At 38.3% G+C, this 27,477-nt stretch overlaps 1 protein-coding gene and 1 long non-coding RNA gene across 2 annotated transcripts in view; one reads left to right on the top strand and one right to left on the bottom strand.

The window, feature by feature from the left end:
- LOC102090699 (collagen alpha-1(XXVIII) chain-like) overlaps positions 1–23,608 on the bottom strand; it is a 34,731-nt gene extending 11,123 nt beyond the window's left edge. Inside the window, exons 1-24 of the mRNA XM_065069740.1 lie at positions 22,331–23,608; positions 21,268–21,445; positions 19,914–20,482; positions 18,201–18,221; positions 17,244–17,303; positions 16,681–16,734; positions 16,341–16,385; positions 15,577–15,603; positions 15,240–15,284; positions 14,574–14,618; positions 13,880–13,933; positions 13,058–13,126; positions 12,298–12,366; positions 10,361–10,429; positions 8,274–8,342; positions 7,765–7,833; positions 7,609–7,677; positions 6,427–6,495; positions 5,133–5,204; positions 4,485–4,553; positions 3,590–3,661; positions 2,631–2,699; positions 2,163–2,231; positions 761–829 (exon numbers count right to left, since the gene is read on the bottom strand). Coding sequence (XP_064925812.1) covers positions 761–829; positions 2,163–2,231; positions 2,631–2,699; positions 3,590–3,661; positions 4,485–4,553; positions 5,133–5,204; positions 6,427–6,495; positions 7,609–7,677; positions 7,765–7,833; positions 8,274–8,342; positions 10,361–10,429; positions 12,298–12,366; positions 13,058–13,126; positions 13,880–13,933; positions 14,574–14,618; positions 15,240–15,284; positions 15,577–15,603; positions 16,341–16,385; positions 16,681–16,734; positions 17,244–17,303; positions 18,201–18,221; positions 19,914–20,482; positions 21,268–21,424 — 1,980 coding nt within the window. The 5' untranslated portion in view covers positions 21,425–21,445; positions 22,331–23,608. The remainder of the gene's footprint in view (positions 1–760; positions 830–2,162; positions 2,232–2,630; positions 2,700–3,589; positions 3,662–4,484; positions 4,554–5,132; positions 5,205–6,426; positions 6,496–7,608; positions 7,678–7,764; positions 7,834–8,273; positions 8,343–10,360; positions 10,430–12,297; positions 12,367–13,057; positions 13,127–13,879; positions 13,934–14,573; positions 14,619–15,239; positions 15,285–15,576; positions 15,604–16,340; positions 16,386–16,680; positions 16,735–17,243; positions 17,304–18,200; positions 18,222–19,913; positions 20,483–21,267; positions 21,446–22,330) is intronic.
- Positions 1–26,160, top strand: part of LOC110360830 (uncharacterized) — a 32,411-nt gene extending 6,251 nt beyond the window's left edge. Inside the window, exons 2-8 of the long non-coding RNA XR_010473857.1 lie at positions 4,032–4,204; positions 5,074–5,220; positions 15,200–15,315; positions 15,396–15,455; positions 15,597–20,189; positions 20,563–20,701; positions 23,669–26,160. This is a non-coding gene — a long non-coding RNA (uncharacterized LOC110360830). The remainder of the gene's footprint in view (positions 1–4,031; positions 4,205–5,073; positions 5,221–15,199; positions 15,316–15,395; positions 15,456–15,596; positions 20,190–20,562; positions 20,702–23,668) is intronic.
- The last annotated feature ends 1,317 nt before the right edge of the window (positions 26,161–27,477 follow it).

Below are 27,477 nucleotides of genomic sequence, written 5' to 3'. Positions count from 1 at the left end.
AATTTTTGTGCCTCAGTGTGGCAATTGCGTGCATGTTTGTAGTTGTCTTTAGCACAGATAAATGCTAGTGTGTCACCAAACCCCATGCCTCTGGCCAGCAATTGTCCTGGGACTTCCTAAATGCACAGGTGTGCAGCCGCCAGGGCTGGTGGCACAGACTGCAGAGCTGCACACATCTGCAAGAATGGCAGAGGAGGGAGCCTTTTCTCCTTGTATCCCTTTTGCAGGGATCAGTCACATCTGTCAGTAGAAACATCAGTAAAAGGCTGTAAAGTAGATCAACCAGTTCTTTGCCACACCTTCAACAGAACACAACTGAAGGCTGTCTGCTCTCCTGGCTCTTTGGACAGAAGCAGCTTTTTTAGTGGTTCTGGAAGGCAGTGTTGCCTTGAGTTCACACCCATGTATATGGACACAGCTTCTTAGCTGGCTATATTCTCCTGTCAGGGAATAAATTTTGTATGGTTGGGTGGAAGACAGTATCTTGGATCAAGATACTGAAAAAATTGATTGAAGCATCAGTGATATTAAAGGAAAAAAAAAAAGACCCACATGGAATATGTTATGTTGTGTCATTGCAGAAGTTGGGGACATGGAAGGTCTTTGACTATTGGAGAGGGAGATTTCTTTTTCCTTTTGTGCTAAAATGCATTTCCACAGTTGAGGAGACTTTTTAGGCTTTTAGACGGAATGTCAGCCATGGCACTTTGGTGTAGTGCCTGTTTTCAATTCACATTAAAAAAATGATCAATAAACTTACAGGTGGGCCGGGATAACCATCTCCTTTTGGCCCAAAGGGTCCGGGGGGTCCTGGAAGACCTCGGTCACCCTGAGGAAGGCGGGAGAAACAGCTGAGGTTAATGCCAAGACAATTGCTAGCAGGAAATTTTCCACAAAAGTGAAACTTCTTTGGCAAATATCCTGTAAGTTGATTTTATCTGTCTATCTGCTAATGTATTTTACTATGTGAATTATTACTGTAGGTTACTAATGCTGGACTAAAACTGGGACATTTAATAGTGCTGAGGATTCCCAGAACCTTTCACTTCTGAGTCACTAATCGGAAACTTTTTCAAGAGCTTTGTTGTCATTTGTGGCCTACATGTAAGAAGGAATGACCTTGGTCATATTCCCCATAATTTTATCATCACAGCAAAAAGTGAAGAACATAGCAAAAAAAACCATGCAGTGTCACCCAGTTGAAAGAGTTTTGAGGACTCAAGGCTGTGGGAGAGAGACTGGCAACTCTGAGCATAGGACCTGCTCCCTGTTAACTGATTCCTGTTGGATTCCCAGAAATAGGACAACATGCAGTTCTCTGAATTGACCGGACTGTGCCAAAATGTACATGATTCCATTCTTATCATCTGTTCCTGATAAAAATAAATCTAAGGATCATGAAAACCACTAACTGATCAAAAAGGGATAGAGATCGTTACATGTTTCTCATGCCTCTGTTCCTGTGTTCAATTGACTCGAAGAGATAAGGGTTATACTCAAAAGTACTATCAAATTCACTAAGTAAAAAAAAAAAAAAAAGATGAGGGGATCTGGATAAGCACAGGTTTTTATGTCCCAGACTTCTTGGTATTCAGACAAAATCAGCCCTGGAATGAAGGGTGGCTTACAAAAGTTGAATATAGGTGACTCTGAGGCAATACTAGAAAAGTACTAGTGAGATTAGAGTCCTTAGAGATTAGCTACTTGTCCATGCTCTTTTTGCACTACTTAAGGCACCTCTTCTCACAGTGCCAGTTTGGCCCATATCCCGAGATAATTTTGGAGTCCGTGGATTGCCCTGTGTCAAAATTAGGAATGAAGCAAAGGAGTCTGTCTGAGAAAAATTAACCGTGCTTGACAGATAGGCTGTTGTAAGCACATAAATCAGGTGTTCTCTCTGGAGTCACTCATCATCAATTAAAAACAGTCATTTTTTTTCCTGTTTCTCTGACATGTGAAAGCTTATGGTTTATGGAGTCTGGAAGACTGACCATCTATCGTCTTCTGACGCTGCAAATCATTACGCTCTGTTAGTATTGTATGACATACACATTAAGAACCGTGGAACACTTGGCTATCCTAAGCGATTTGCTGTTGCTTCACTGAAATCCTGCTGTATTTTACAGTTCTATCAGAAATTAGTTTACCAACTTATGAGCTACCTTTGCCCCAGGAAGCCCCAAACCTGGATCTCCAATTGGTCCAGCAAGACCAGGTAACCCAATGTCACCCTGCAATGAAGAAAATATATATTCTAGTTACATATTTTATTAAACACCAATCACAGACTGAGTTTTTTTATTTCTGTTATACAAACATATACATATCAAATGTAATAGCTATTTTTTTTGCAAGAATTAAACACCAAAAGCAGAAGAAAGTATTTTGATATCCAAAGCTACCTAGAAGAAAGAAATGAACATAGGTAGGCCACATGGCAAACTGGCATACAGTTAATACCAGAGCATGGTCATAACTAGACTGGATACAATTCATAACTCTGTTCATAGGAAAGAAGTTGTTTTAGTTTACCTCAGAAGGCTGGAATTATTTACATGAATAATAGCATGGCCTGCTTTACAGTTTCACCCTGTGTTGATAAGCACTCGGAGCTGGAGTGTGGATGTTACCTTTGGTCCAGGCACAGCTCTTCCAGGAGGGCCTGGCATTCCAAGACGACCTGGCACACCAGGCTCTCCCTGCAGTAGAGGAAGGAGGGCAAAAATGATGGATTTTTCTGAAAGTCAGCATGAGCACTCATAGAGAAAACATTTATGCAATGATTTATAGTATTCCGTTACAATTCTCTTAGAACTTCAAATATTCTATGTGGATTGAAATCTAAATCTTTTAAGGACTGATAACAAGCATAGTTCTGATCTCTCAATGGAAATGAGATTCTTCTCAGTCACTGGACAAATAAATGTTATTAATAGAAATCCCTTTCATAGTGTATTTGAGGTTTGGTCCAGCATATCCAGTACTCAAGGCTTCCTTCCCAGCTGCATAGGCATACTGAAAACACATATATTTTCCCGTGAGACTAGATTTTTTTTTTAAATAGTCCTTTCAGCATATTTTTACCTCTTTTTATTTTTCCTCTTATGTGTGAATATATAGCAAAAGACTTAATAAGAAACTGGAAGAGAAACCCGAAGTAACCCTTCTCCCACTTTCAGTGAGTACTGAGCATTTGAATAGAAACTCTAAATCTGTAAAAGAATATGAGCTATGAGTCAGTGTAAGGGAAAGTAAAGTCCTGGCACATATGTATGTGCAATACACTATATTATCTTCCCAAATATTTCAGCATAAAAATACCAGTATTAGTGTCCCTTAACTTTTTCCAAACTGTCAAGGAAGCAATATGGTGAATGCAAAGTTTTTTTAAACATGCTTCTAGACATTGTAGGGATCATGGCATGTCTTGCTAAGAGAAGCCTTAGCTGAACTTTTTTTTTTTTTTTTTTAAATTATTTTTCAAGAAGCAAGTTCATTCTGAGACAGATGTTTCTTACCTCTAAAACTGGAACAGCTTGAGTGGGGGGGGTGGTGCTATTTTACACACATAATGTGATAATAAACCTACTTTAGCTCCGGCAGGTCCAGGCACTCCTGTTGGTCCTGTTAATCCTCGTATTCCTCTCTGACCTTGATCTCCCTACAAAAATGGAGAATGTGTTAACTGAAATTAATTGTAAATATCAATGAAAGATAGTGAAGTTCTATGTCATAGCTGGTACACACGAGCCATTCTTATTGCCTTCACTAGTCAGTCAGTTAATTCTGCTCAGTAATTGTCCAGTTTGGGATTTGTACAGTTAAAAGTATATAGATGTCATCCAAAATTAAATTAACCAACATATCAGTAAATACTGTGAAAAAAAATAAGAACCAGAAGAGTCTTAAAGATTGCATCCTTGCAGTTGAAACAGCTTTATTTCTCTTCTATTGTGACATTTAGTCTCTGTATGTCTTGTCCAACATCTTAGACAACGATTCCAGCAATTACCAGCATCTTTATTTCACAGGATACAGATGATGATCTGAGAAACCAGAATTACTTCACATTTGAATCAGTATAGAAGGCCAGTACAAGAGCCAGAACCTAGAAGATTGGCCCAGTTATTCCTGCTCAGAGAAGTGGTATTCCTAGCAAAGGGTTTAGCTCTTTGTGAACTTCTTGGACCAGATACTGCCACAGGTACTGGAAACTGTGACCCACTGAACTGTTGTGCTGTCATTTAAAAAAAAAAAAATGAGAAAGATTTGCTGAGTGGTCCTTTATTAACTTTGCTATTTGTTGGCTTAGTCTGAGGCTAAAATAAACTATGCAGTTAACCACTTTTAGAAGATGTTATTAGCCTACTCCTCGAGATATATTTTTTCATTACTTATAATACACACAAAAAAGATAGCACTTTGACAAACCTATTTCTGGAACATTATAATTTTGAAGGTCACCTTTAGTAAGAAATTCTCACCTTCTCCCCTTGTATTCCAATCCCTGGAGCACCTTCAGGACCTCTAAGACCAGGTAACCCTGGTTCACCCTGGAATAGAAAAACCAAAGCAGCATTTCAGAGCACTGCATAGGCATGGGGCAAGATCAATTCTGTATTCACTTGAATAAGCTCATTAAAATCATGGACCTTTTAGAGTCAATGGCAAAATTCCCACTGATGTCAGTGGGCCCAGGATTTTCTTCTCGTATTCAGAAGCAACCATTGTAAAACTCCGGGTGGAATGCATGAAGCAGTCTGTTTCCTTTGTGATGGCTGAACACTCTGAGTATATAATCTTAAAGATATGGGGTTTCTGATTCTAGGAAAACACCATGATCAGGAGGCTACAAAAGTTTTCTTACAGCCATTTTAGTGGTCTCCCTTCTCAGTTGCAGGGCATTTGGTGAATTGAAAAAAAAACAACTGTAAAAAAGATAAGACCCCCCCCCCCCAAAAAAAAAAAAAAATCCCTAAAAAAGTAGGTTTAAAAGATAATTTTTTTTCACTGAAAAATGTGCTACTTTTCCCCTTGTACATGAACACTCTCTATGTTTGGGTATTGTCACAGGGAGAACAGTAGGAATGCCTGGAGGGAAGCAGGTAGCCTGCAGACAGACATGAACCAACCTTTTGTCCAGGGGCTCCATCTTCTCCTGGAAGACCAGGCAGACCTGCAAGTCCTGAAGGGCCTGGCTCACCCTGACATCAATAAAAAGTAAGTCCTTCTATTAAATGCAGGCTTGGTACTATTCTTTCTCTGAATCAAGGAAATCTACTTTTAAAGGTTTACTAAACTATATATTTATAGCAAACATTTATGCATATGAACCCAAATCTTACTCTTTTTTTTAATAAAGACAACTCTCATGTATCTGGAACTACCATATTGTCTGATTGTTTGAACTTCACATTTGATCTATGCAATTAATATTATTAGCTAGTAATGCTCCAGCTCATTGTTAAAAAACAGTGTAATCATTTCATTAAGTGGCAGCATTTGAAGTAAATGTCAGGTAGAGCTGACTGTGACATGATGATTGATATATTGCTGGTGAATATCACTGCAAATCTATTAATGGAAGTGGAAATGCCGTTGGCCTGTTTACATAAGGTTCATGAGCCTGACCTGGTTTTAGAAGAAATGGGATCATTTGTGGTTAAATGGGCTCACTCAGCCTTACCATATTTTGTGAAATTAAGGAAGGAATTTGAGCAAGCTATTTCCTTTTCCAACCACTGCCCCAAATCCCTAACAAAGAAGAGCAAAACCAGGACAGCCTCGTGCCTTTCCACTGTCACAGAAATACTTTTTCATCTATTCCTATATTTTATGTTAATCTGGCTGCTAATCACATAGGGCCTGGATAATATCTTGGTCACTTTAGCACTAAAACGATCTGGTTACAGCTTCCGCTCCTCTAAGCGAGTGTGCTTTCTGTCTGGTAGCACAGCTTGTTTCCCATAGGAAGGTGTCAGGATGTAGCTGCTGCTCTGTTCACATCCTATCCTGTGTGAAAAGGGAAGGGACAGCACAATAACCACTGTTCAGTGCTTTTTTTCAGCAGCTCTGGCTATAGCTTAGGTTTTGCTGTAGATTGTGAGTTCTGGCAACTGTTTTATATTCTGGATGGTTTTCTGGAGAGAGCTGGAGGTGATCTGTAAGCAACACTGACTTGAGAATGAACCAGGCATGTGGAAATTTTCAGTTACAATAAATCTTCCAACTTTTCTGCAGAACTGGTTTATTTAAAATGTTCCCATTTCTGGAGGTTATTGAAAGTCTGTGTCAAAAATTTTAAAGACCAAGAACGTAAATTTTATTTCTGAACCTATCTTTAAGTGCCTACAGAAAGGATACTCAGAAAACACAAATCACAAATATATATAAATAAATAAATAAATACCTCTATTAATAACATACCTTAGAACCAGGTTCTCCGATACCTCTTTCTCCTGGCACTCCAGTCTCTCCTGGCAAGCCTTGTTCACCCTTAAGTAGCAATTATCATGGAAAAATATGAAAGCATATTCTAGATTGCTTATATTTAAAGAAAGATTACTGTGATACTGTCTGTAGTATGATGTATTAAACCCTTGATCACAAAGACTGAGAGTCTGTGCAGGATGTTTTGAGCTGTGACCAAAAAGTTGGTGGAAGTGATTAATGCTGTAAATCTGTAATTATATGTCCCTGCGAATGTTTCTTGCCACAGTAGATGATATTTCAGGAGAACGTCTGACATCCACAAACAATTCACCCTTCTCTTTCTTTTTACCAGTAGTAAAGCATATCCCTACATTATCATGGAAAATGTTAGAGATGATCTCTGATGCTGCAAAATACGTGGCATGGACCCTTGACCCACTTATACTCCTAGTTCCTTTATACTATGCTGTAATAGCTTTCAGGCATTCAGAACTTCATCTGTCACCTCTTTCAGAAAATCACTTTAAATTTCCATTCCAAACACTTCAAGGGTGATGTCTTTCATTAACATTTTTGTATTTTGCAAATCAGTCAAGGCTAAATTATTCAGACAGTTTTTCTTCAGCAAAGGTAATCTTCATTATATGTTGGCCCATTCTTAACTGATAGATACAGTAAATACACAAAGTCAGGTGAGACAATAGGCAGCAGAAGTAACAAGGAAGGCAACCAATCTGTACAGATGTGTATGTATTTTTCTGGAATGGAAACAGTTCAGTGAGGTTAAAAGATGATACTGAAATTTTGGTATTCTTCTGTGTTAAGTGCAACTACTTTTTGGAATTGATTCACTGCACATGATAACGATGAAACTGCCAGTTTAAGGCAGACAACCTTTTATATGGAAATTTATTGGACAAAGTGTCTGATATGTAGTACCTCAAAAGGTTCTGTGGTGAGCCAAGCCAAAACTTAAATAGATAGCCATGGCATTGGTTTAGCAAGGCTTTTCAGTGGAGTAGGATCTGCTGTACAGTTTAATAATGCAGCAATGTCAATACTTAGACTGGTGCTCAGCACTTAAACAGGCATAAGAATAGAGACAGATCATTTCTTAATCAGGAAACATAAAAGTAAAAACAACACCATAGCTTTTACTTTACAAAATTCCCTAACCTTTGGTCCAGGTAGTCCCTGTCCTGGTAGCCCTCTGGGGCCAGGTGGTCCTTTTGGGCCTTCCATGCCCTGAAAAGATTAGTTAAGTATTAAAAACAAACCACTCTGTGTTACTGCACATTTAACTGTGGGGTGAGGGGGAAGTGAAAACCGCACCTTCTCTCCTTGAATTCCAATTCCAGGTAATCCAACTGGCCCAGGTAAACCAGGAGGACCGAATTCACCCTGGCAAACAAAGTACAATTGCTCAGTTGTGTAAAGATACAGAAAAAATCTGGGACAGCTCCCATGCCAGTACATGTTGACTTAACCCCTCTTGAAGTCAGTGAAGCTGGGGATCTGGCCTTTAATCTTGCATATATGCATTAATTCCCTGCTGGTTCAGGTGCAAAAAACTGCTAGTCTCTTCTGCCTTTTGTAAATATTAACTTTCCCACAGAATCGGATGCTATTTTTAACATTTCCTATTTTAATATGAAGGGATGTTAAAATAGGTTGAGAGAGTGTATTGGGCATAAATTTCTCTACAAAATACCTTATTGTCCGGGGCCTATTGTGGGTTCCTTGCCTCATTACATCTTTTGTAGTGAATACCAACTCTGCATTCCCTGTATTATGTAGATTTATTGGCACTTTGCTAATCCTCTGGTGAACGTACTGCTCACCTTTTCACCTTTTATGCCGATGCCTGAAAGTCCACGAGGGCCTCTTGGTCCATCAAACCCACGGTCTCCCTACATGAAAAAAATATGTGTTGTTAACTGTAAAGACACAGCTGTGCTCTCTGAAGTAACTAGAGACACTGTTTACTCTGTTATGAAACACAAAATGAGAAGAACCAGGAAGTGGCTCCTGGATCTGTTTTCCAGGATACCGAGAGAGGTCATATTTTCAAGTCAGATTGCTCTGCAGCTTGAAATTGCTGATGAAAGAGCTGAACAAGCTTCTTTTTATGTTTCTGCTCACCTCGATTGCTTAAGGTCCTGTCCTGCTTCCCCTCAAATCAATAGCAAAACCACAACTGATTTAAATGTTTGCAGGGCTGAGTTCTGCAACTAACTGGAAGCTGAATTCTGCTTATTGGTCTCATGGGTTAATCTCATTAAAGTGTGGCAATGAGGGTGTAGCTCTCACCAAGAATTTTGCCAAAATAAAGACCAGGCCAAACTGTATTGTTGCAAAAGTTTATTTTCTACATGTTTATTTACGAAACAGTGGTCTTGGGAAAATGCAGGTTACTAATAAGGACACTAATATTGTGCTTTCTTTTACTTCTGTTAATGAAACACGCAGAGACAGATCTTAGCTTGTGTAAATTTTCACAAAATCACCCCAGGCTCCCTAGTAACCAATTCACCATTTTAACTTTGACTGAAATATGTGTATTTCTATTTAAAATAACATTCTATACTACTGATGCTTTAGAACACCTGCCTTCATTTTCCTTTTTGTTGAACTGTGAGCTAGTAAAAATGTCTGAAGAAAGCAACTGTAAAATTTGCTTTAGATTAACAGATCAACTGTTTAAAATGTTTTTAAAAGCAGAGAGCTGACATGATTGGCAGCCATAAATAGGATTAGAGATACGTAGAGACTCTGTTGATACATGCTTGGCTTCAGGTCAAATTTGGCAGCAAAAAGTAGTACATTTTTTAATAGAACCGAGAGTTCCAATAATGCTGGCAAAATTCTACTTCGATTATTTTATTCTGCCTATCTCAGTCACTCAGTAGTTTTGCTTAGATTATGCTTTCTTCTCTACTTGTTCTTACTGTGCACTGGTCCTGTACTTAAGTTACTAGCTGTAGTGTCTCTTCCCACATGAATTGGTATTTCAGTGGCAATGGAGTGATTTCTAAATGCTTTTTCTTCAAATAGATTTTTGTTTGTTTTCATGCATGAGATCCACTAAGCAAAATACAGACCATCAACAATGAGGTTAAATAATTTATATAATTAATCATAAAATATATATAGGATGTTTGAAGAGATTATGTTGCTAGCAGCAGTCAAATTTAAACCTATTATTGTTTTCCCAACCAAAATTTCCTTGGTGCATGCATAAAAATGAGTGAACCATTCAGTTAGTGATTTAGCTCATGTACAAGCTGTGTCACTTTGTTTTTGTAACCAAAGGTTGAAGTGACAACTCAACCTGGGAGTAGGTTTTCAGTGGGCAGCAAAAGGAGATAACAGAAGGTCTAGTGAGTCCATCCATGTACGTGCAGCTACTGCTGTCATTGCTTTCCACTCTATCTGAAAATCAGTAGCATCCCCTTCCTTTCCCCACAAACTGAATTCAGACTTTGGCTAAAAGGCGTAAGCCAGTGGCTGAGGTATGTAAGAAACTCAGAAGCCTGTCTTTAGTGACAGCAAAGATCTCTACATATAAGGATTTAGAAAAAAGCAACAAGATAATTTTTTCATCTAGGAATCACTTTTATAATATTTTAAGTCAGATGCTTGAGGCTGTTTTTAAATTACAGCTGGAATTCTTTCCAGGCTTAGATCCCACAAATCAAGCATCAGGTAAATTAAATATCGTATTTACAAGGTCCCAAAGGCTAGCTGTGCCTGAAAGTCATGTTTGGACCAAATGAATTCTATGAAAATATATCAGGTTAATTGATGCCAAATTTTAAAATTAATTTACAAATTACTTTCTCAGATTCCCTTGTCTGCTATGGACTTGTTTTGGCATGCATTCATTTAATGGTGCTGCTCGAATCTTAAAACCTTTAGACTGCTGTACCTTTGCTCCTGGAAGCCCTTCTCCCGGTGGACCTCTTTCTCCTGGAACACCTTGTGGTCCTTGAGGCCCCTGTTAACATAAGTTTAAAATGGCCTAGAATATGTATTAATCACTCAAATCAACAGCAGCATGTTCCATGTAATTTTTGGGTTTAAGCAGGTCTTTAAATGTTGGTACAGTTACAACCTGTTAAAAATAATACAGTAATACAATATTCACAGTGAATAAATGATGAGCATTCTGGCCTGCAGCAGTAACAAGGCAGACTGTTTTACCTTTCTGGTTTCTTATGAATCACAGGTTATGTAGCTGAAATTCCTAGTCCTTATGCTTTTGAAACCTTTGCTCTCTAAACTTTAGTTTCGTTTACAAGTTGTTACTAAACCTTATCAATGTATTAGTTCTATCATGAGAGAAAGGGAGTACCAAATCAAAGACTGCAGAGTATTACTGAAGATGATCCAGCTGTAGAGAGAGTTGACTGTAATTGGTGAAGAGGACAGTGTGTCCTTCTCTTTTTGAAACCAGATCTGGTAGGAGCACAAGGGGCAAGTAAGACAACTAAAACCTTTCATTAAATGCAAGTCCAACACCTGTGCATATTGAGGCTGCTTCACAGTGTTTTCCTGCATTTTTTTTTCCCCTGATTTGTTTCTTGAAATTACACACAATCACAGAATCCTGGTAGATTTGGGTCTAAATATGCTTCTGCTTCTTCTGCATAGAGATTTAGAATTATGCCTGTTTCTTAGGTAAGGGTAATTATACTGCATTCAGCCATAAAAAGAAAACTCTTTTGAGGCAAGTATACTTCAAAGTAAATTTTAAAAATACCTTTAGTGTACATTTTTAAATCAGAATCCCTTGTTATATCAGTCCAGGTGTTGTGGCTAACAAAGATGCACATCATAGGCACCTCTTCCTCCAGACAGTGGCTCTTTTCTCTGTGCCATTATTGAAGAGATTCAGGAAGCATCACTGCCCCGCTTTGACTGACTGTCACCACTGGCCTTATTAGTAATGGTCGATTCCTTGGGCTCTTGAACAAGGACTCACTCCTCTCCAGTAGTGTATTTTCAGGAAGGTTTGAGATCAGTCAGTTCAGTTACCAAACCATCTTTCTATTTTTCATGGGAGCATCTTTTTTGAAATGAATATTACAAATCTTTCCATGTAAATGGGGAAAAGCTACTTGTGAACAAAAATTGACATGATTTCACTCATGGTTTCAGTAGGGGCCTTTCATGCAGGTGATGAGAAATGAATTTGAGTCTGCTGTATTGGAAATAGCTTGGTAAAAGTTGCTGACACTTTGGAAGAAAGTGACCATGACACTTAAAACTACCAGGAGAAGGAGAGGAAGGAAAAGAAGGAAAAGTCTTCAGAGCCAAACATACTATAAATTATGAAAGTCGATTTTTTTTTTTTTTCTCCCTCTTATTCTCTCCAGTAAAGGTAATACTGGTCAAATTGTTATCTGCGACCAGTTAAGCAATCTGAATGTCCTTATGAAGGTAGTTTAGATATGACTGTTTCAGTGTTAGAGTGGTTGAAATGGAGTCTCTCCCTCAAAGCCATCCTGATGTCCATGTTCTAATGATACTGAAAAGCAGTAAACTTGAAAGCTACCACATGTGGATTTGAATCTATCAGCAGACAGATTTATATAAATATTTATGTGGTTTTGCATAAAGCGTTATTTTTTCATATCTGTTTTGGAGACAAAGATAATTAGAAAAGTTAAAGAGCTGGAAACATTCCCAGTTTATTGAGAGAAATGAAAGTCAGACAATGTAGTATATATGAGAGTGAGAACTAGTGGAAGAAAGAAAAGAAATGGTATTATTTAACACACATACATTCCTTTTAATAGGGAAGCATCACAATTTTTTCCTTTCTGTCCTGCTTCCCTCTCACCAAATCAAAAATAGACATACCAGAAGTCCTGGCTCACCAACTCCAGGTGGGCCAATGGGGCCTGGTCTTCCTGTCAAACCGGGGTCACCCTTCAAACAAAGATGTATTTTGAAAATGCCTGATTTAGGTATTTCTGTGTGTGCAGCATATAACAACTCATCAGATATTCTGTGCTTGAAATACTTGATGCGGAAGAATACAGGAATGGCAGAGAAAATCTGAGTCTCCTCAGAGTCATATGGCACACAAGGCCCAACAGGCACTGAACTGGTGCAGTTTCACAGAACTAGGGGACAGCTTCAATTCTGCATTTAAGAGAAGACAATGTTGAATCTAAACGATTAGTTATTCCCATCATATTCCTAGTACATTAGTTATTGTCCTTTTCCCATAAGTCAGTATTTGTATCATAGTATTTCTGTTTTCCTTATGCCAGTCATTCAAACCAACAAGCCTGTTTTTCACAGGATAAATTTTGTTTAAGACTGTGTATGCATTTTTACTCAGCCATACACTGCTTGGATTGAGTTATGTCAAGCATAACAACTACTGTAAAAAAGTTCTTTGAAGTACATGCTTAAAATTTTCTTCTTTACTTCTTTTTTCTTTTTTTTTTTTTTCCCTAGGCAGTTTTGATCAACATACAAAACACCTTTCCAATACCATAAAAACAGCATTTGAGGGCTTGAACTTTCTCATGTACCAGCAAGTATATTATCTTAGCTGTCTCTGGTTTTATCCTACAATACATGCAATGTAGAAGATGAGAGATGCTTGTACCTTTGGGCCTGGGAGTCCTATTCCAATCTCTCCAGGCAAGCCAGGTGGCCCAGGGAGACCTCTCTCACCCTTTACAAAGAATAAAAAAGAAACCATTCTGATTATAAATTGGTGTCTAGAGAAATCAGCTTAACTCCACTGAAAAAAGAAATTTTGAAGTTCATTTTTTCTATATCCTGAATTTCAGTCCATTGTAATTGTCTTACACACTACTTCATCTGTTCACCCTTTCAATGCCTCAATTTTTTTCAAGTTTTTCTCCACAACATATTCCTTTTGATAGCTGAAGAACCCCTTAGCCTTGGCTGAATTACTCAGTTTAAGGTTTTTCTGAGAAGCAAAGTGTAAATGTGGTCTCCTTTAATGAAGTTAAAACAGTTGTCTATAATACCCAGTGATATTTGCATCTTCCATTGAACTACTATGATAAATATATCAAGTCACCACAGAACTACAGAATCAAGAAATCTCCATTGTTATACCTGGAATTTACAATGGTGTGAGAAGAAGACCCAACAAATCTTCAGGTCTTGATAAAACAGAAGGGTTTTTAAAAAAAAAAATATATTTTATGTTTATATATTTTAACTGTTTATGAGGAAAGACTGGAGAGTGATTTGGACCTGAGTCCAATACAAAGGGCAAATGAATACCTTTCTTAGGAACCTTGTAGAATACAAAGAGTATACGATTTGCTAGCAATGTGACATTAAACTGCATCCCCTACGAAGGTATGGGGTATAAGGATAAAAGTATTATTGTTGTGAGGCTGTATTAATACCTTTTAATATAGAGAAAAAGAAGAAATAATGCAGTTCTTGCCTTTGATCCTTGAAGGCCTTCAGGCCCTTGATCTCCAGGCTGTCCTTGTGGACCCTATTTGAACAAGAGTGGTTTTAATGAGATTTTTCAAGCTTTCAGAACTATGGCAGTGTAAAAAACTCAATAATTCTAATTTCCTCTAGCCTGCATGAAAACATGAGTTACAAACATTTCAGAACTGAAGCTTTGCTTTCTGATGCATGTATAGATTCAACTCAGTTGGATCTGGGTCTGGTAATCGGGGAGAGAATTTGGTTCCCTTCATTTGAATACAATTAAGGGTAATCTATAGTCAAGATTTACTGAAACATCTATGATGGACTAAGCTTCTTGACCTTCAGTCCAGGAGTACTGGGATGGAAAGAGACTGAAGTATTTCCATGTACTTCCATGAGATAATGAAATATTTAAGACACTGAATGGGAAATGAGTGACTTTGTTTTTTCTGCATTTGCTGTGGTCTTTGAGACTGAATGAATTCTAAGGATAATTTATTTGTCTAGACTGATACTCCAAATTCTTGTTAATTTTGGTGTTTAAGAATGTAAGATTTTGGATGCCTTGAACTCAGTGGCTCAAAGATTCCATGATGGTTGTGGTGTGATGTTATTTCACAGCTCTGAATCCCATGGAACCAGGTATTGTTGTTTTTACAGTTTTTGGTGGAGTTTACTTGTTTGGGTTTTTTTTTTACCTGTAGCCCTCTTGTTCCTTTGGGGCCTGCTGGACCTTCAGGACCCTGAAAGGCAAGTGAAAATATACATGTATGTGTATTTAGATTTCATCACAAAGCACTTTTAGATAACTTTTTGCTAAAGTATCTTATTTAGATATCTTCACATTAAAATAAAGAAAATATCAAGGGAAGCTCAGCAGCTAGCAAGTATTGAATAAATATTTTTAAAATGGACTATGGTAACCAGAGTACAGAGTAAGAATGAGAAGAGTTCATTATCAAGGACCAGTAATCCATGATAAAATTCTATTTGTTTCATTTAAAATATTGACAGCAATTACACACCCAATCTTGAAGACCAGAGTGATTTCATTTTCACCTCTCATTCCCTTTGCTTACTAGACTACTTTGCTTACAAGCCTTCTGCCTCTGTTGTTGTTATGAACAGGCTTAGGCTTGAGCCTTAAGAGGAATCACATGAAAATATAGAAGGAGCTTGAGAAAGTTACTGAAAATGGGATCCTTGCTCACTTCATTTCTTAAAATTTTAAGTTGTTAATTTCTCTCAGCCTTAGAATTAATATTTGCCCTATATCTATCACTGTGGTTGTTATTCAGGGGATTGTGGGTCTTCTCTATTTCAGCTTTGTTTCCTGGAAGCATAACAACTTTGTGGCTGCTTACTCTGTCTCCTTTTATCCCTGGGATTCCACATTCACCTCTTGTACCCTGGAAAGGAACAGGAATAAATATTTATGAGGTATATTGAGCATATCATCCTTATTCTTTGGGTGCTTTAGTTGAAAACCTAAATGTTATTTTTTTCATTACCTATTATAGCAATTCTGCTCTAAGTTCATTGGGGAAGGGACACATCTATTAGAGCCTGAGCAGCAGCTGGTAAGATGATGTTATTCCTCATTACTAGTATTATTAAGAAATATGGCACTATGTATAATAAATAATAATGTCATCAAACATCTATATTACATATAGCAGAAGTTTTGACTAAAAGTATTACCTTCTCTCCTTTGTATCCAGATTTCCCCTGGAAAGAAAAAAAAAAAGCAAAGCAGGTTGGGAGGATATATAGACCAAATGTAAGAATGTGAGTATCGGCGCTATTAACATTCGACTCTCCCTAGAAAAACAGCATTTCAGGTTATAATGACCAATTAGGTAGAAAAGGTGATCTCTGATATGACTCTAAATACTACACCTACTGGTCATGATAGATTCTATTGTATGTGTGAACAAATTTTACGAAAGTGTCACTTTAGACTGGGATTTTAAGGATGTAAAACAGATCAGCTAGAGTTCATTTTTCCATCTTAGTGAGAAACATGCTAAAATAAGAAAGTAAGAAAAATGTCACTAATAAAAAAGGATGTACTGGATCAATATGAAAACATAGAGTGATTACTGTGTGAATGAATTCAGAGTTAAGCACTAAGAGACTCGTCCTGCGGTTACTTCTTATATGTATTTTATTCAATATTTTCATTGCTATTACTCACTGGATCCTCTTTATTTACCAAATGAAAAATGTAAACTTAGATTAAGCTTAATCTTAGAGTGTTATATCAGAGCTTTTCACACTTTTTAGGAGGGGCTATGTGTTATTAGAGAGTATTTTCTAGATCACTCTTATAAGAAGGACTTATTCGCTTTCTTTAAGCAATGATCATGTTTTCAGTTCTTCTAGTGTTAATGAATCATTAGCCGGTAAACCAGAGTTGAAATCAGCTTCTCATTGGAGAAGAAGGGAAAACCCCATTTTTTTACCTCTATTCCATCCTGTCCCGGGATTCCATTAAGACCTGGCTCACCCTGTGAATAATCCAACACCAAGATCAGTGACATCAGGAAAAGACAGTATTGTCCTGATATCTGGATATCTCAGCAAAATACAGAAAGCATACCCACTCCCTCTTTTTACACTCTCATGATTTTATATGTTAGATATAAGATTTTAATTTGTCAGAATCTTAGTCTTTACTACAGCAAAAGAGAGTAGATGAAGTTTAAGAAATTCACAGGTGGAAAATACATGGGCACTATTAGGGTAGTCTTTCCATATTAATGAGGTACCAGATCTTTTCCTAAATCTGAAAAATTACATCACCTTTGCTCCTTTCAGGCCTGGAGCTCCATCATCCCCAGTGCGACCCTTTTTACCCTGAAAACAACAAAATAAAATTCCTATAGTACGTGTTAGGCAAATTATTTTATTTTACATTATATGCACTATTTTTTAATATTTAAGATATTTGTTTCCTATAGATTTATTATTAAATCTCTTCATATTTACCATAACCTTGAAATTGAATTTCTGGGAGCAGCAGGACTGCCTCAATAGGCAGCCATTTTTCTCTTTTTGTCTTTGCTATAAACGAAAATTGTTCAAGTCTCCTCTGAAGAACAGAGGTGATCAGATATTTTGGTAGCTACCTAGCTTGCCAAGTGAGGGCTTTGCCTTCTTTCAAACTCTTTGAGGTGTATGCTTTTGTTTTAAGAGGTACTTTCACTCTCCAATTAAATGCATAGAATAATAATAACTATAGAGGACTGTGTATTGAACCTTGAACTTTCATTGTCTCAGTACTTGGGTTCAAATAATTTCTAAAAAAACTCCGTCAACGAAACAGATCTTGTATTTCAGTTGTTTGAGAAATGACAGCTACTTACAGCAGGGCCAGGAAGGCCTCTTTCCCCCTTCTCGCAGTTACATGTAGCAGCCTGGGGACACTTTGAATGAAAATAGTCTGAATCAGCACATTTTAATAGAAGAAATAGAAAACACAAACATTGGTTTTAAGTTACTGTATGGCCAGTAATGATCAGAAGCCAGTTATATTTACATGTTTTACAAAAACCTTTTAACAGTCAGTTTACCACTCAGCAGGAATGTGGCCTCCTACATTCCACCCACAAATCTATACCGTTCCTACTCCTGAAATGTCAGTCATCTTAATAATGGCTTTACCTCCAAACTCTTCACAAGGCAGGTTTATTGGTATGACATGTCTGTGACTGGACTGAAAATTAAAATGCTTCAGCTATTTTCAAACACGTAGTATTTAGACGTTTCCTTGAGCTGCTCAGCAGAACAGTCTTTACCCAAGATAACTGGACCTCAAGTAGGACTCACATCTTTAAAAGGAAAGCTGAATTTATTCCCCCCAAAATGTCAGGCCGACCTACCAACACCTGCAGTCAGGGTGACACTGTGTGGACAAACAGGAAAAGTGCACTGGTGGAGCCTCCTGAGAGTTTCTGCGCTTTAACTCTATTACATAGGAAGGGCATTAAGGGCTAGAACTGAACCCCATTCAGCTCTGTGTCGTGTTTTCTTATCCACTGAGTCTGCTGCATGATGTGCCGAGACATATCAGCAAGTTCTTGCTAACCTGAATACTCACACTTTGTTCTTTTTCAACTTTGAAAATAAGGCGGGAAAGTAAATGACATTAGAATAACAATTAAAGCTCTGTCCTGCAAATACAAAAGCATGTTTTACTAGAAGGCAATGCCATTAGACTCAATATTTAACCAACTCCCTGAGCTATCAATTTCCTTGAATAATGTTTCCATATAATTGTCTATGTTAAGCCGTAGTTCTGTAATGGAAACAAAAATACTTACCTCTTCCTCAGACAGATCTTTCTGTAAAGACAGATATTTGAAACAACATTAGAAACTTGAAGTCATAATCCAGCGTTACAGGAAGACACTGAAAGATGTTAAAATGTTTCGGCAGCTAGCAAACTGAATTATGCAATTAACATATTAACTAACATAATTAAGCTTTAATTTCTGAAAACATTCTAGCAGTCTCTTCAGTCTAAATATATTTTAATTAATTTCAATTCCTATTACAGATTGTTGACTCCTCCAGTCACCGACTCTCCCTGTCCAGCCATAATCTGCCAAAATTACAATAGTAACCAGAGCTAAGCCACCATAGTCAGCTGGGTAGATAAGAACAGCATACCCAGAAGCTACAGTTTCCAAAGTGCTGAATAGCAGCAGCCTTCTCTTTGAAGTGAATAATACATACCTCACACTTGAGAAAATCAGAAGCTATTCTATGCATACTCTTAGGCACACACAAAGTGAGAACATTGAAACATCTTAGAAAAGATTTCACTTCAGCATTGATTACATTGAGTTATCATCAAATTAGCTGTTATTTTTTGGAAGATCTCTACAGCTGAAACACCCACATACAATGCATTTGTCCCACGTTTTACAACTGGTGTAGTCTCTTGAGAGGACATAAATGTCTTGATGAGCAGCAATGCAATATACATCTCTAAAATTCATGCATATGCACATAGAATTATGCCCAAGCCATTATTTAAACCAGACAGCAGCCACTGTCTCAAAAGAAGGCAGGTGAGGGTGGCTGCCTGTTTGGAACAGGTGAAATAAAGTGTGTTTAGTCATTTGAAAACTGGTTGCTGTGATGCAGAAAGCAATGGTAATACCAGAGAAGATGAGGAGGGTGTTATGCAGGGAAACCAGTGCAGAGTGGCAGGCTGTCAAAGTGAAGGACAGGTGGACAGATAGGACGGCCAGCTTGTGTACATGCTCTAGGCCTGTATGAGATCAACTAGGTGTCACTTTGGCTGCATAAGTCTCCTGGTTTTTATTCATATTTCTATTTTTTATCTCTTAGCTTGCTCGAATCAGGACTTCATCCACAGCTTGTGTCACCAGATTTATAGGCTAGAGGATGGATCTATTCTTCACACTTGGCAGTGAATGTTTTTTATAAATCAGGTTCATAGAAAAAGTCAGAAAAAGGGCACCCAAGCAAAACCTCAAGCTTAATTTACACATTTCCTCTTGATTGTGTGGTAGGTTTTCCCTGCATATATAAAGATGTCGATGGCCAAGTTCAAGTTTTATCTAAAATGATGTATCTCCATTAAGGTCTACGAATTTATTTGCACTTCTGCAAGAGCTGCATCTTTTTTGGTACAAAGGGCAATGTCACATTCCTACTTGCTACAGAAGAAAGCATTAGGGTATAAAAAAATTGGTTGTTTTTTTAAGAAAGGAGGTTTACTATACCTTTCTTAGGAGGAAAAACAGAGATAAAAATAAGTTCACAACAGGTCTCTTTAATTCTAATTCATTTTACAACTTCACATATTTTGGCTGGCAAGATCTGAATTGTGGGGAGGAGAAGGAAACCTGGACTTTGGTGCAAGGGTCTTTTTAATAAAAGTGGGCTGCTTAACAAGTAAAAAATACGGGGTTCTTTAATAGCAACGGAGTTTTAAAATATTGGAAATAAGACCATTTTAACATATGTTCCTATAATGATTTCAAATCCTTTCTCATACATACCATTTCTTTGAGAACCTTCTCCACAGTTTCCTTCTCCTGGAGATTGAAAACGAACCTGGATGCTGGGACACTGGCCAGGAGCCGGAGTTTGGCAGCATTGCTCACCTCCTCAGCCACTCTGGTCATCCCTATTGTGAAAAATACAATTCCTTGGTGTTTAGCATCAGCTGTAGCTGCAAAAATATCTGGGTTTCTTGGATGGTCCACTCCATCGGTGAAGAGCACTGCTACTTTCAGACTACCAGGAGTCCCTTCAGTCATGTAGAGTTGTGTAAGGTTAGTGATAGCATAAGTTGTGTAGGTGCCATGACCTATGTAGGCGATGGGAGCAATGTGGGATTTGAATGCTTCAGGACCTTTCCAGTCATGGAAAGTTTGCTCTATGAAAACAGTGCTGCTGTACTGAAGTAAGGCCGTCTTCCAGCTAAGAGTACGTCCAGAACTAAGCTGCAGACTTTTCATTCTGTCTGCTGTTTCCAGTACAAATCTTTTCTGCTGTTCATGATTATAGTCCTTAGCACTTTCGGAGCTGTCCAGTAAAAAAGCAATTTCCAGAATGCAGTCTTCATCTAGAATAAATAGGGAGGTAGGTGAGTGGAGTGATTTCATACCAAGTCTGATTCTACCCTCACCCTTACATGTATTTTAGGCTTCAAAAGTGGGAGTGCAATTATGGAAATTTTTGAAAACATCTGTGATCACAAGTGTCAGACCTTCATGAAGACAGAGCATATAGGGGCTGAGGAATTTGCTTCAGAACAGATGTCCTAAGGAACAAGAAACTGAAGGTGAGTTGATGTAATGAAATGAAGAATGTTGTAGTGGTTTTATACACTCATTCTGTCCTCTTGCCTGGTATTTCACTGAATATCCTACCAGCATGAGGACTGGGAAGGTGGAAGTCATCTACACGAAAATAAGTCTTACTGAATAAGACACTGGAATGTGATTTGACAGAGCTAGGTTTTGTCCCTGGTACTGACACTCACATCCAGTGACATACAAGTTTCCAAAAGCAGAATCTGCAGAGTATTAATTTTGTGAACTACTGATGATATTACTTCTATAAAAATACAGTTATGTGGGCTATTATTCCTGTAGTAATAGTAACAGGCTATTAGCCATATCATAAAAAGATCAGAAGAAATCTCCTTTTCGGAAATACACAAAAGGAGAAGTAAATATGGGAGTAAAAAGACAGAAGTAAAAAATAAGGCATGTGAAAATACAGGATGAGGCAAGCCTGGCTGATTATAATCAATATCTTACAGGGCAAGTTAGCTGTGTAGTACAGAATCCGGATAAATGAACCAGGGGAAAAAATCCACACCTGTTTTAAAATTAATATATTCACCTTGATCACCTGGGCTGGGATATTTTTCTACCATATTTGACAGAATATGTTTAGGTTTTGGTCTTCTCAATCCGTATCTCTTTTCTTCCCTGAGATTTTCTGCCAAAAATTCATGGTGTTCAAGTATCCACAAAAGCCACCAGAATCTGAAGAACATAATTTGTTTGGTTTCTGTTTCCTAAACAACACAAATAATAATACAGAATTACAGCAATACGAGGACAATAAAACATTATTCAGTTTTGCTTCAACAGGTTGCTTAGCAGTCTGTATTTTAAAATATGGTCCCTAAAAATAAGCTGATTTTTTAAATGTAATAAATAATAAAAAGGGACATACTGGAGTGATTTTCAAGCATAGTGCCTATAGGTCTAGCACATGACAAACTGGAGACAGACATTTTACAAACATACTTCAGTTCTCTCTTGCTGCCTGGTAGTGTTTGTACAACCGGCGCTTCTCAAAGACTTTAACCATGGCTGGAACCATGTGGATACAGTGTCAATCCCAAGTGTCATTCACAGGGGTGTTTTTTTGTAAAACTTTTCCAGAGCTGGCGTGAGAACAAGGAGGTATAGAGGCAGACCCAAGTTTTTCCCTGCTCTCTTTACTTAAGAACTGAGGGTCGTGTACACTCTGCTTGCTATCACAGCCCCCCTGTGCTCAGCAGTCCCACAGAAAAACAGTCATGGCCTGAGGGTGATGTCCAGGCATGAACGTGCCTGCTGTGCCACCCTGGGGAGATGTGGGCCCAGAGCGCTGACAGATACCTATTGACAGGACTTTTGCCTTCTGCAGGGAGCAGAGCTGTTTGTCCTGGGCTCACAGGCACACCTGGAGCTTGCAGGCCACTCAGGGCCTGACAAGTCAGTCCCGCCCAGCTTTGGTTTCATTGTCATCTGTCTGCAGGCTCTCCCCAGGTAGGCACAATACAGAGCAAAAGGGCAGCTCTGTGGCAAGAGTGAACCTGCTGGGGCTATCATCTCATAGAAGTCCCTAACACAGCCATGTCTTCAGGGTTTCTCAGCTCCTGCTAGTTCAAGACAGAAATTCTGGTTCTTACCTTGATGCTCCTAAGCAGCAGGCTCTGCAGAGATGCAGGATGCTGCCCTGGGCCTGCTGTCAGCCACCTTGTCCTGCCTGTGCTGGATGCTCTGTGAGGAGAGGAGGGAGCGGCTGGGCTGCAAGCTCCTGCAGGAATTGGTGTCGTGTGTCAGGAGGGGCCAGCAGAAAAAGGCAAGGGGAAAGGGGAAGAACAGCAAACCTGGCTCCTCCTTCTCAACACCCGCCCACTTCTCTCATCCTCCCCAGGCTATGTCCATGTATCCTAGGCTTGGTCCCCCAAGGCCATTTCCACACATAAATCCTTGTCCATACTTGCACGTGTATGGAAGAGGACTGCTCTCACCTCACCACACGTCCCTGCTCACCAGCCCAGTTGTATTCACTCTCTTCCCCCATCACTAACTTACACCTTTGACCACCATCCTTCTGCGCATCTGTCATGCTTTGGCGAGGCAGCTTTTGGTACTGGGCGTCATACTTTCAACATCATCATAGCGGTCCATGTCTGTAGGATCTCTTTCAGACCTAAACGAATCTCTTCATAGTAAGGGATTCCTGTTACTGCTGTAGTAGAAAGATATTTACTGTCCCATGGACTGCACCAATTGAAATTTCAGTTACTGATGAGATTGCCCAGCATGAGGAGGTCAAAAAAGACAGACCAGTCCAAAAGCCATGCAGTTTCTCCAGGCTTGTCTGTCACACGTATCTTTTCAAAGACTGTAATAGTTAGAGAACAAGGACTGAGACATGGTGTGACACTTCAAAACCTGTTATTAAAGAAACATGTTAAACAAGTAGCCCTCTTCCACATAAATACATACTTTTTTTTTTTTTTCTGTGAATCCGTCATTTTCCACCTACATGCAGACAAAGAGGACTAACTGCTAACTGAGGACAGCTAACTGCTGTACTGCTGTCCTCCTTTCCATCTTAAATGTCCACCAGCTCAGCCCACTTCTGACAGTCACAGCTGAGAAGGCATTTTTTTGCCCTTTAGGGAACACAAATAATATGGTATTTAACTGAAAATGATATAATAAATCTCACACAGGTCCTAAATCTTACTGAGAAAAAAATCTGATTCTAGCAAGAAAATTCATGTTGATTATGGTTGGGATTGTGTGCCTCCCATAAGCAAAACATTGTCGTTCTTTCTTCTTCACTGCTAATTCCTACCTTAAAACATATCTTGCAAATAATTTCTTAATTAAGTAACTATTCTGTGTGTATGTTTGGTAGCAAGTTCTTGGCTTCAGGTGATTTCCTTTTATTAGTGAATGATGTCTGCCCTCAAGATAAATTTTTCTTTCTTTTTTTTTTTTTTCTTTTCCAGGTGCAACTTTAAAAGCTTAGTGAGGCCTCCACATTTTTATAACTTTTTATGTGGGATGCATGATATTCTGTCCAGAATTCCAGGTATGTGACATACCATACACTACACTTCTAGACTTGCAGCCTTCTGAAGTTGTGATGTTCTCAGTACCTGCACAATTCTTATGGTTACAGTTTATCAAAACTTAAATGATACCAATGTGAAATCTTTGTGCATTGATGCATCTGAGATAAGCTTTCTTTCCTCATTCACTACAAACTTTACCAAGTGTTTATTTAAACATTTTAATGGCATTAGACTCTATGTATTCTTTAAATGGAATAAGTGTCTTAAAAGTGTCATTTAAATGTTATAAATTTACTGCTGGAATTCAAATTTTTGTAAAGAAATAAAATGTTTTATATTTTCTTAAGGAATCTAGACATTGGATGCTTCAGCACATAATTAATTGCATTTCTGTTCACCAACTATTTAAACTTATTTAAGTATCTTTGACATCTCTGAGAGACGACACTACAGACTTGCATACTCAGTTGACTAAGTTGGGCCCAGCTGCCCCAGGTCACATATGCTTCCAACATGACAGTAGTTGACATTAAGGTTAGTAATCTTTGCAGGAGTCAAAGACAGAAATTAATATAAAGGCCATGTCACAATTGCACCAGCTGAAGCTGAGGTCTCAAATATTGCTGCATATCCAGATCTCTGGATGTTTTCCATCACTGTTTGAAATCCAAGAGTTCTCAGCTGCCTGATCTCAGTATTCCAATCTGAGAAAAGAGAGGCCTAACATTTTTTCAAAGAATAAAGGGGGATATGAGAAATATTTGAAACCACAGCTAAATAGGCTATACTCAATTTGAGGAAATTCTTTATAATTTGAGAAGCATGAGAAGAAAGATACACTTTTTCTGCAAGTGAGTGTGCGCTATTAAGTGCACTATTAAGGAAACCAAAGTGATATTAGCCCCCTTCATCACTGCCATTACCACTGCATAGGTGGTAACAGCTTCAGAGCTACGTGAGGTTGCAGGGCCACTTTGAAGACACACTGAATGAAGAACTGGGGCTTAGAGATGCCAGCTGCTGTGTTGTAGCATGACCTCTTGTGTCAGCAACAGCCATCACTATCACTTCCCAATGGGCAGAAGTAGCAACAAGCCTGACTCTTCTAAACGTCTTTCCTGGTGCTCTCTTGTCTGTCCCTCCCATCTGTGGGTACCTCTCTTACAGGCTGTTCTGGCTCAACTGTGACCACTTCATCCATTGGTTAGCAAAATTCAGTACATTATTGAGAAGCCTTGAGTAATTTCTGTTAAGAGGGATTAACTAATGTCTTTTAGCATGATATCATGTCACTAGAATGTGACAGAGCCCTGACTAGTCCTTCTCAAGGTGTCAAACAAGCCTGCAACAGGACTGGAGATAGAGCCAGCATAGCTGGCAAAGTACCATCTCAATGTTTCTATATGTTAAAGGAATACTCAGCCACTAGGGAGGCCAGTTTTTGCCACCTCAATGTGAATAACGCACATAGCTTGTCTGCTGTGAACTGTTAAAAATATGCACATTTCACACAATCTTCTTCTAGTGTTTCATGGCCTCAGGATAGTCTTGACCATTTAACCTGACTGTATCACGCTGTAATGGCATTTCAAGAGTATTAATTCGTTATACTATACATGTCACTACATGACGAAAGTGCCCAGGAGAAACAGAAACCTACCTGACTTGAACTTGTGTAAAATAATTAAAGCACACCATTTACAATATTTTCAATCGAGATATTGAAGAGCAGTATTATTAACAATGAGGTTCGCAGTCCCCGAAGTCGTATCACATGTGTGAATGTTAGGAAAAACAGTTCAAAAGTTCAAATAATCTAACAAGAAAATTTAAAAAATCAAAACTCAACTTCACTGAAGATTGTATCTGAAGAAGGATAAAATAGAAACCTGTATTTAATCTTTTGGCTGCAAAATGTGTTTTAGTGGATTTGACAGCTCAAAATTGAGGCTGAATAGTCAGCTGAGTGTGGTAAGTCTTGATAAATTGACTTATATTTGCCAACTGTTGTGCCTTCAGTTTAAAAAAAAATTAATGTGGACCTGTGTTCTGTGACAAAACCTGATTGTTCTGTATGAATAATGATGTCTTAATGGCACAGCCTTACAAAAGCCTGTAATGAAATCTTGGGGTATGCAAAAGAACTATTGATCCCAGTGGGGCCAGGTTTTGTCTTTGCTGTTTGGTACAAATCATGAGCATATAATCTAGAAGAGCTGATCAAAGCAAATCAGCTTTATTGTGTTTCCATCTAAACATGCTGTAAGCAAGGTCTTTGATGGCAAAGAGTTATTCTTTGTGTAGCTCCCAACAGATTTTAATGATTCTTTGGGACTGGAGTGGTAAATACAGCGTCCTCTTTGGCAGCTGGTATTAACCTGGCTCTCCATTTCCTCCTTTTTTTGATAACGCTCTTTTGCAACATTTTTCAGGACATGCAGTGAGAAAACTTTAATGAGGCATAAAGTCTTCAGTACTTTCCCATTTTGTCCCTATACAATACAGCCAAAAGCTCACTCTGAGCACTTTGGTGTCAAGTAAGTACTCATAATCTGTCTGTGTGTAATATCAATATATTAGCCTTTGCTTTGAAGATATTTCCTTATTTCTATTTTTATTCTAAGAGTTTTTCTTTCATTTTTAGTTTCCTTCACAGAGAGATATTTCCCACCTTGCAGCATAAGTAAGTAAGCACATCTACAATGCAACTGTTATTTTCAAAAGTATTTGTAGCATTCAGCCTCACAAGGGCATGAAAGCATATATATCAGTACAGATAGATACATTTTTAACATACTAAATATTTGACTGAAGATTTGATAATAGTGAGCATTTAGCTAGATCAAGAACAGTCTTAAAATGAAAATTAAACCAAATCTTATGATTTGATTGGCTACATTGGTGCCAATAAAAATGTAGTTACACAATTAATTATTTTGCATATGCTGTTGCATACTTCTTATGGCAAAGTATACTTTGCACAACTGTTTTCTTCTACATGCCTGATTTCTGGCAGCACGGTAACTGTAATTAGCAATAGAAAACTATTTTATACTATTCCTTTTTAAACATAGTAATGCCGTTTTTCAGGAGTGGAAGCTCATATATTTGATGAAACTGCAGTAAAAAGCAGATGCTTTAGTCTCACCTAGCGCATTTAGAGAAGATACGGACTGATAATTGGAAAAGGAATTACTCTGCTGGAAATATATTTAGCAAGTTAAAGCATGTTGCTGTATGTAGTAAACAGTATTTTTCAAATGAAAATTATAGAGATTTGGTAGAAAAAGTGAAGTTCCATACAGTTCTAAAATGGTAATTTTTTTAATATTGGGAATAGATTTAGTCTTTCAGAAAGGTAATAATAGTGTTATAAAAAAACCAACTTTTATCTTACAATCATTGTTGTTGGTGTAACTCTAAACTTGCATAAATAACAGAGTTTGCATATTTTGACATATGGATTTTTAAAAGTGCTTATAAAAGTAGGAGTTAGACTCATGGCTTCTTAATATGCTAATAAGTCTTAATGGTCCTGACCAGCCTCACCTGATACCCCGGCCCACACCCCTGGATCAAGGGACTCTATTTCAGCTCAGCCTGAGGCCACTAGTCCTGCTGGTGGTGCAGCTGGCTCTGTCACAGCCCTGTCTGGATGGGCTGAGCTGGGCTTAGCCTGTGGCTGATGTCCCCTCCTGTCCCCACAGAGGTGTCTGACAGCCTAGGCTGGGGCTGCCTTAGCC

This window comes from Columba livia, chromosome 7 (genome assembly GCF_036013475.1).
Source record: "Columba livia isolate bColLiv1 breed racing homer chromosome 7, bColLiv1.pat.W.v2, whole genome shotgun sequence".
Classification (NCBI taxonomy): domain Eukaryota; kingdom Metazoa; phylum Chordata; class Aves; order Columbiformes; family Columbidae; genus Columba; species Columba livia.
Note: the sequence above shows the minus strand (reverse complement) of the source record. Positions and strands in the feature narration are given on the sequence as shown.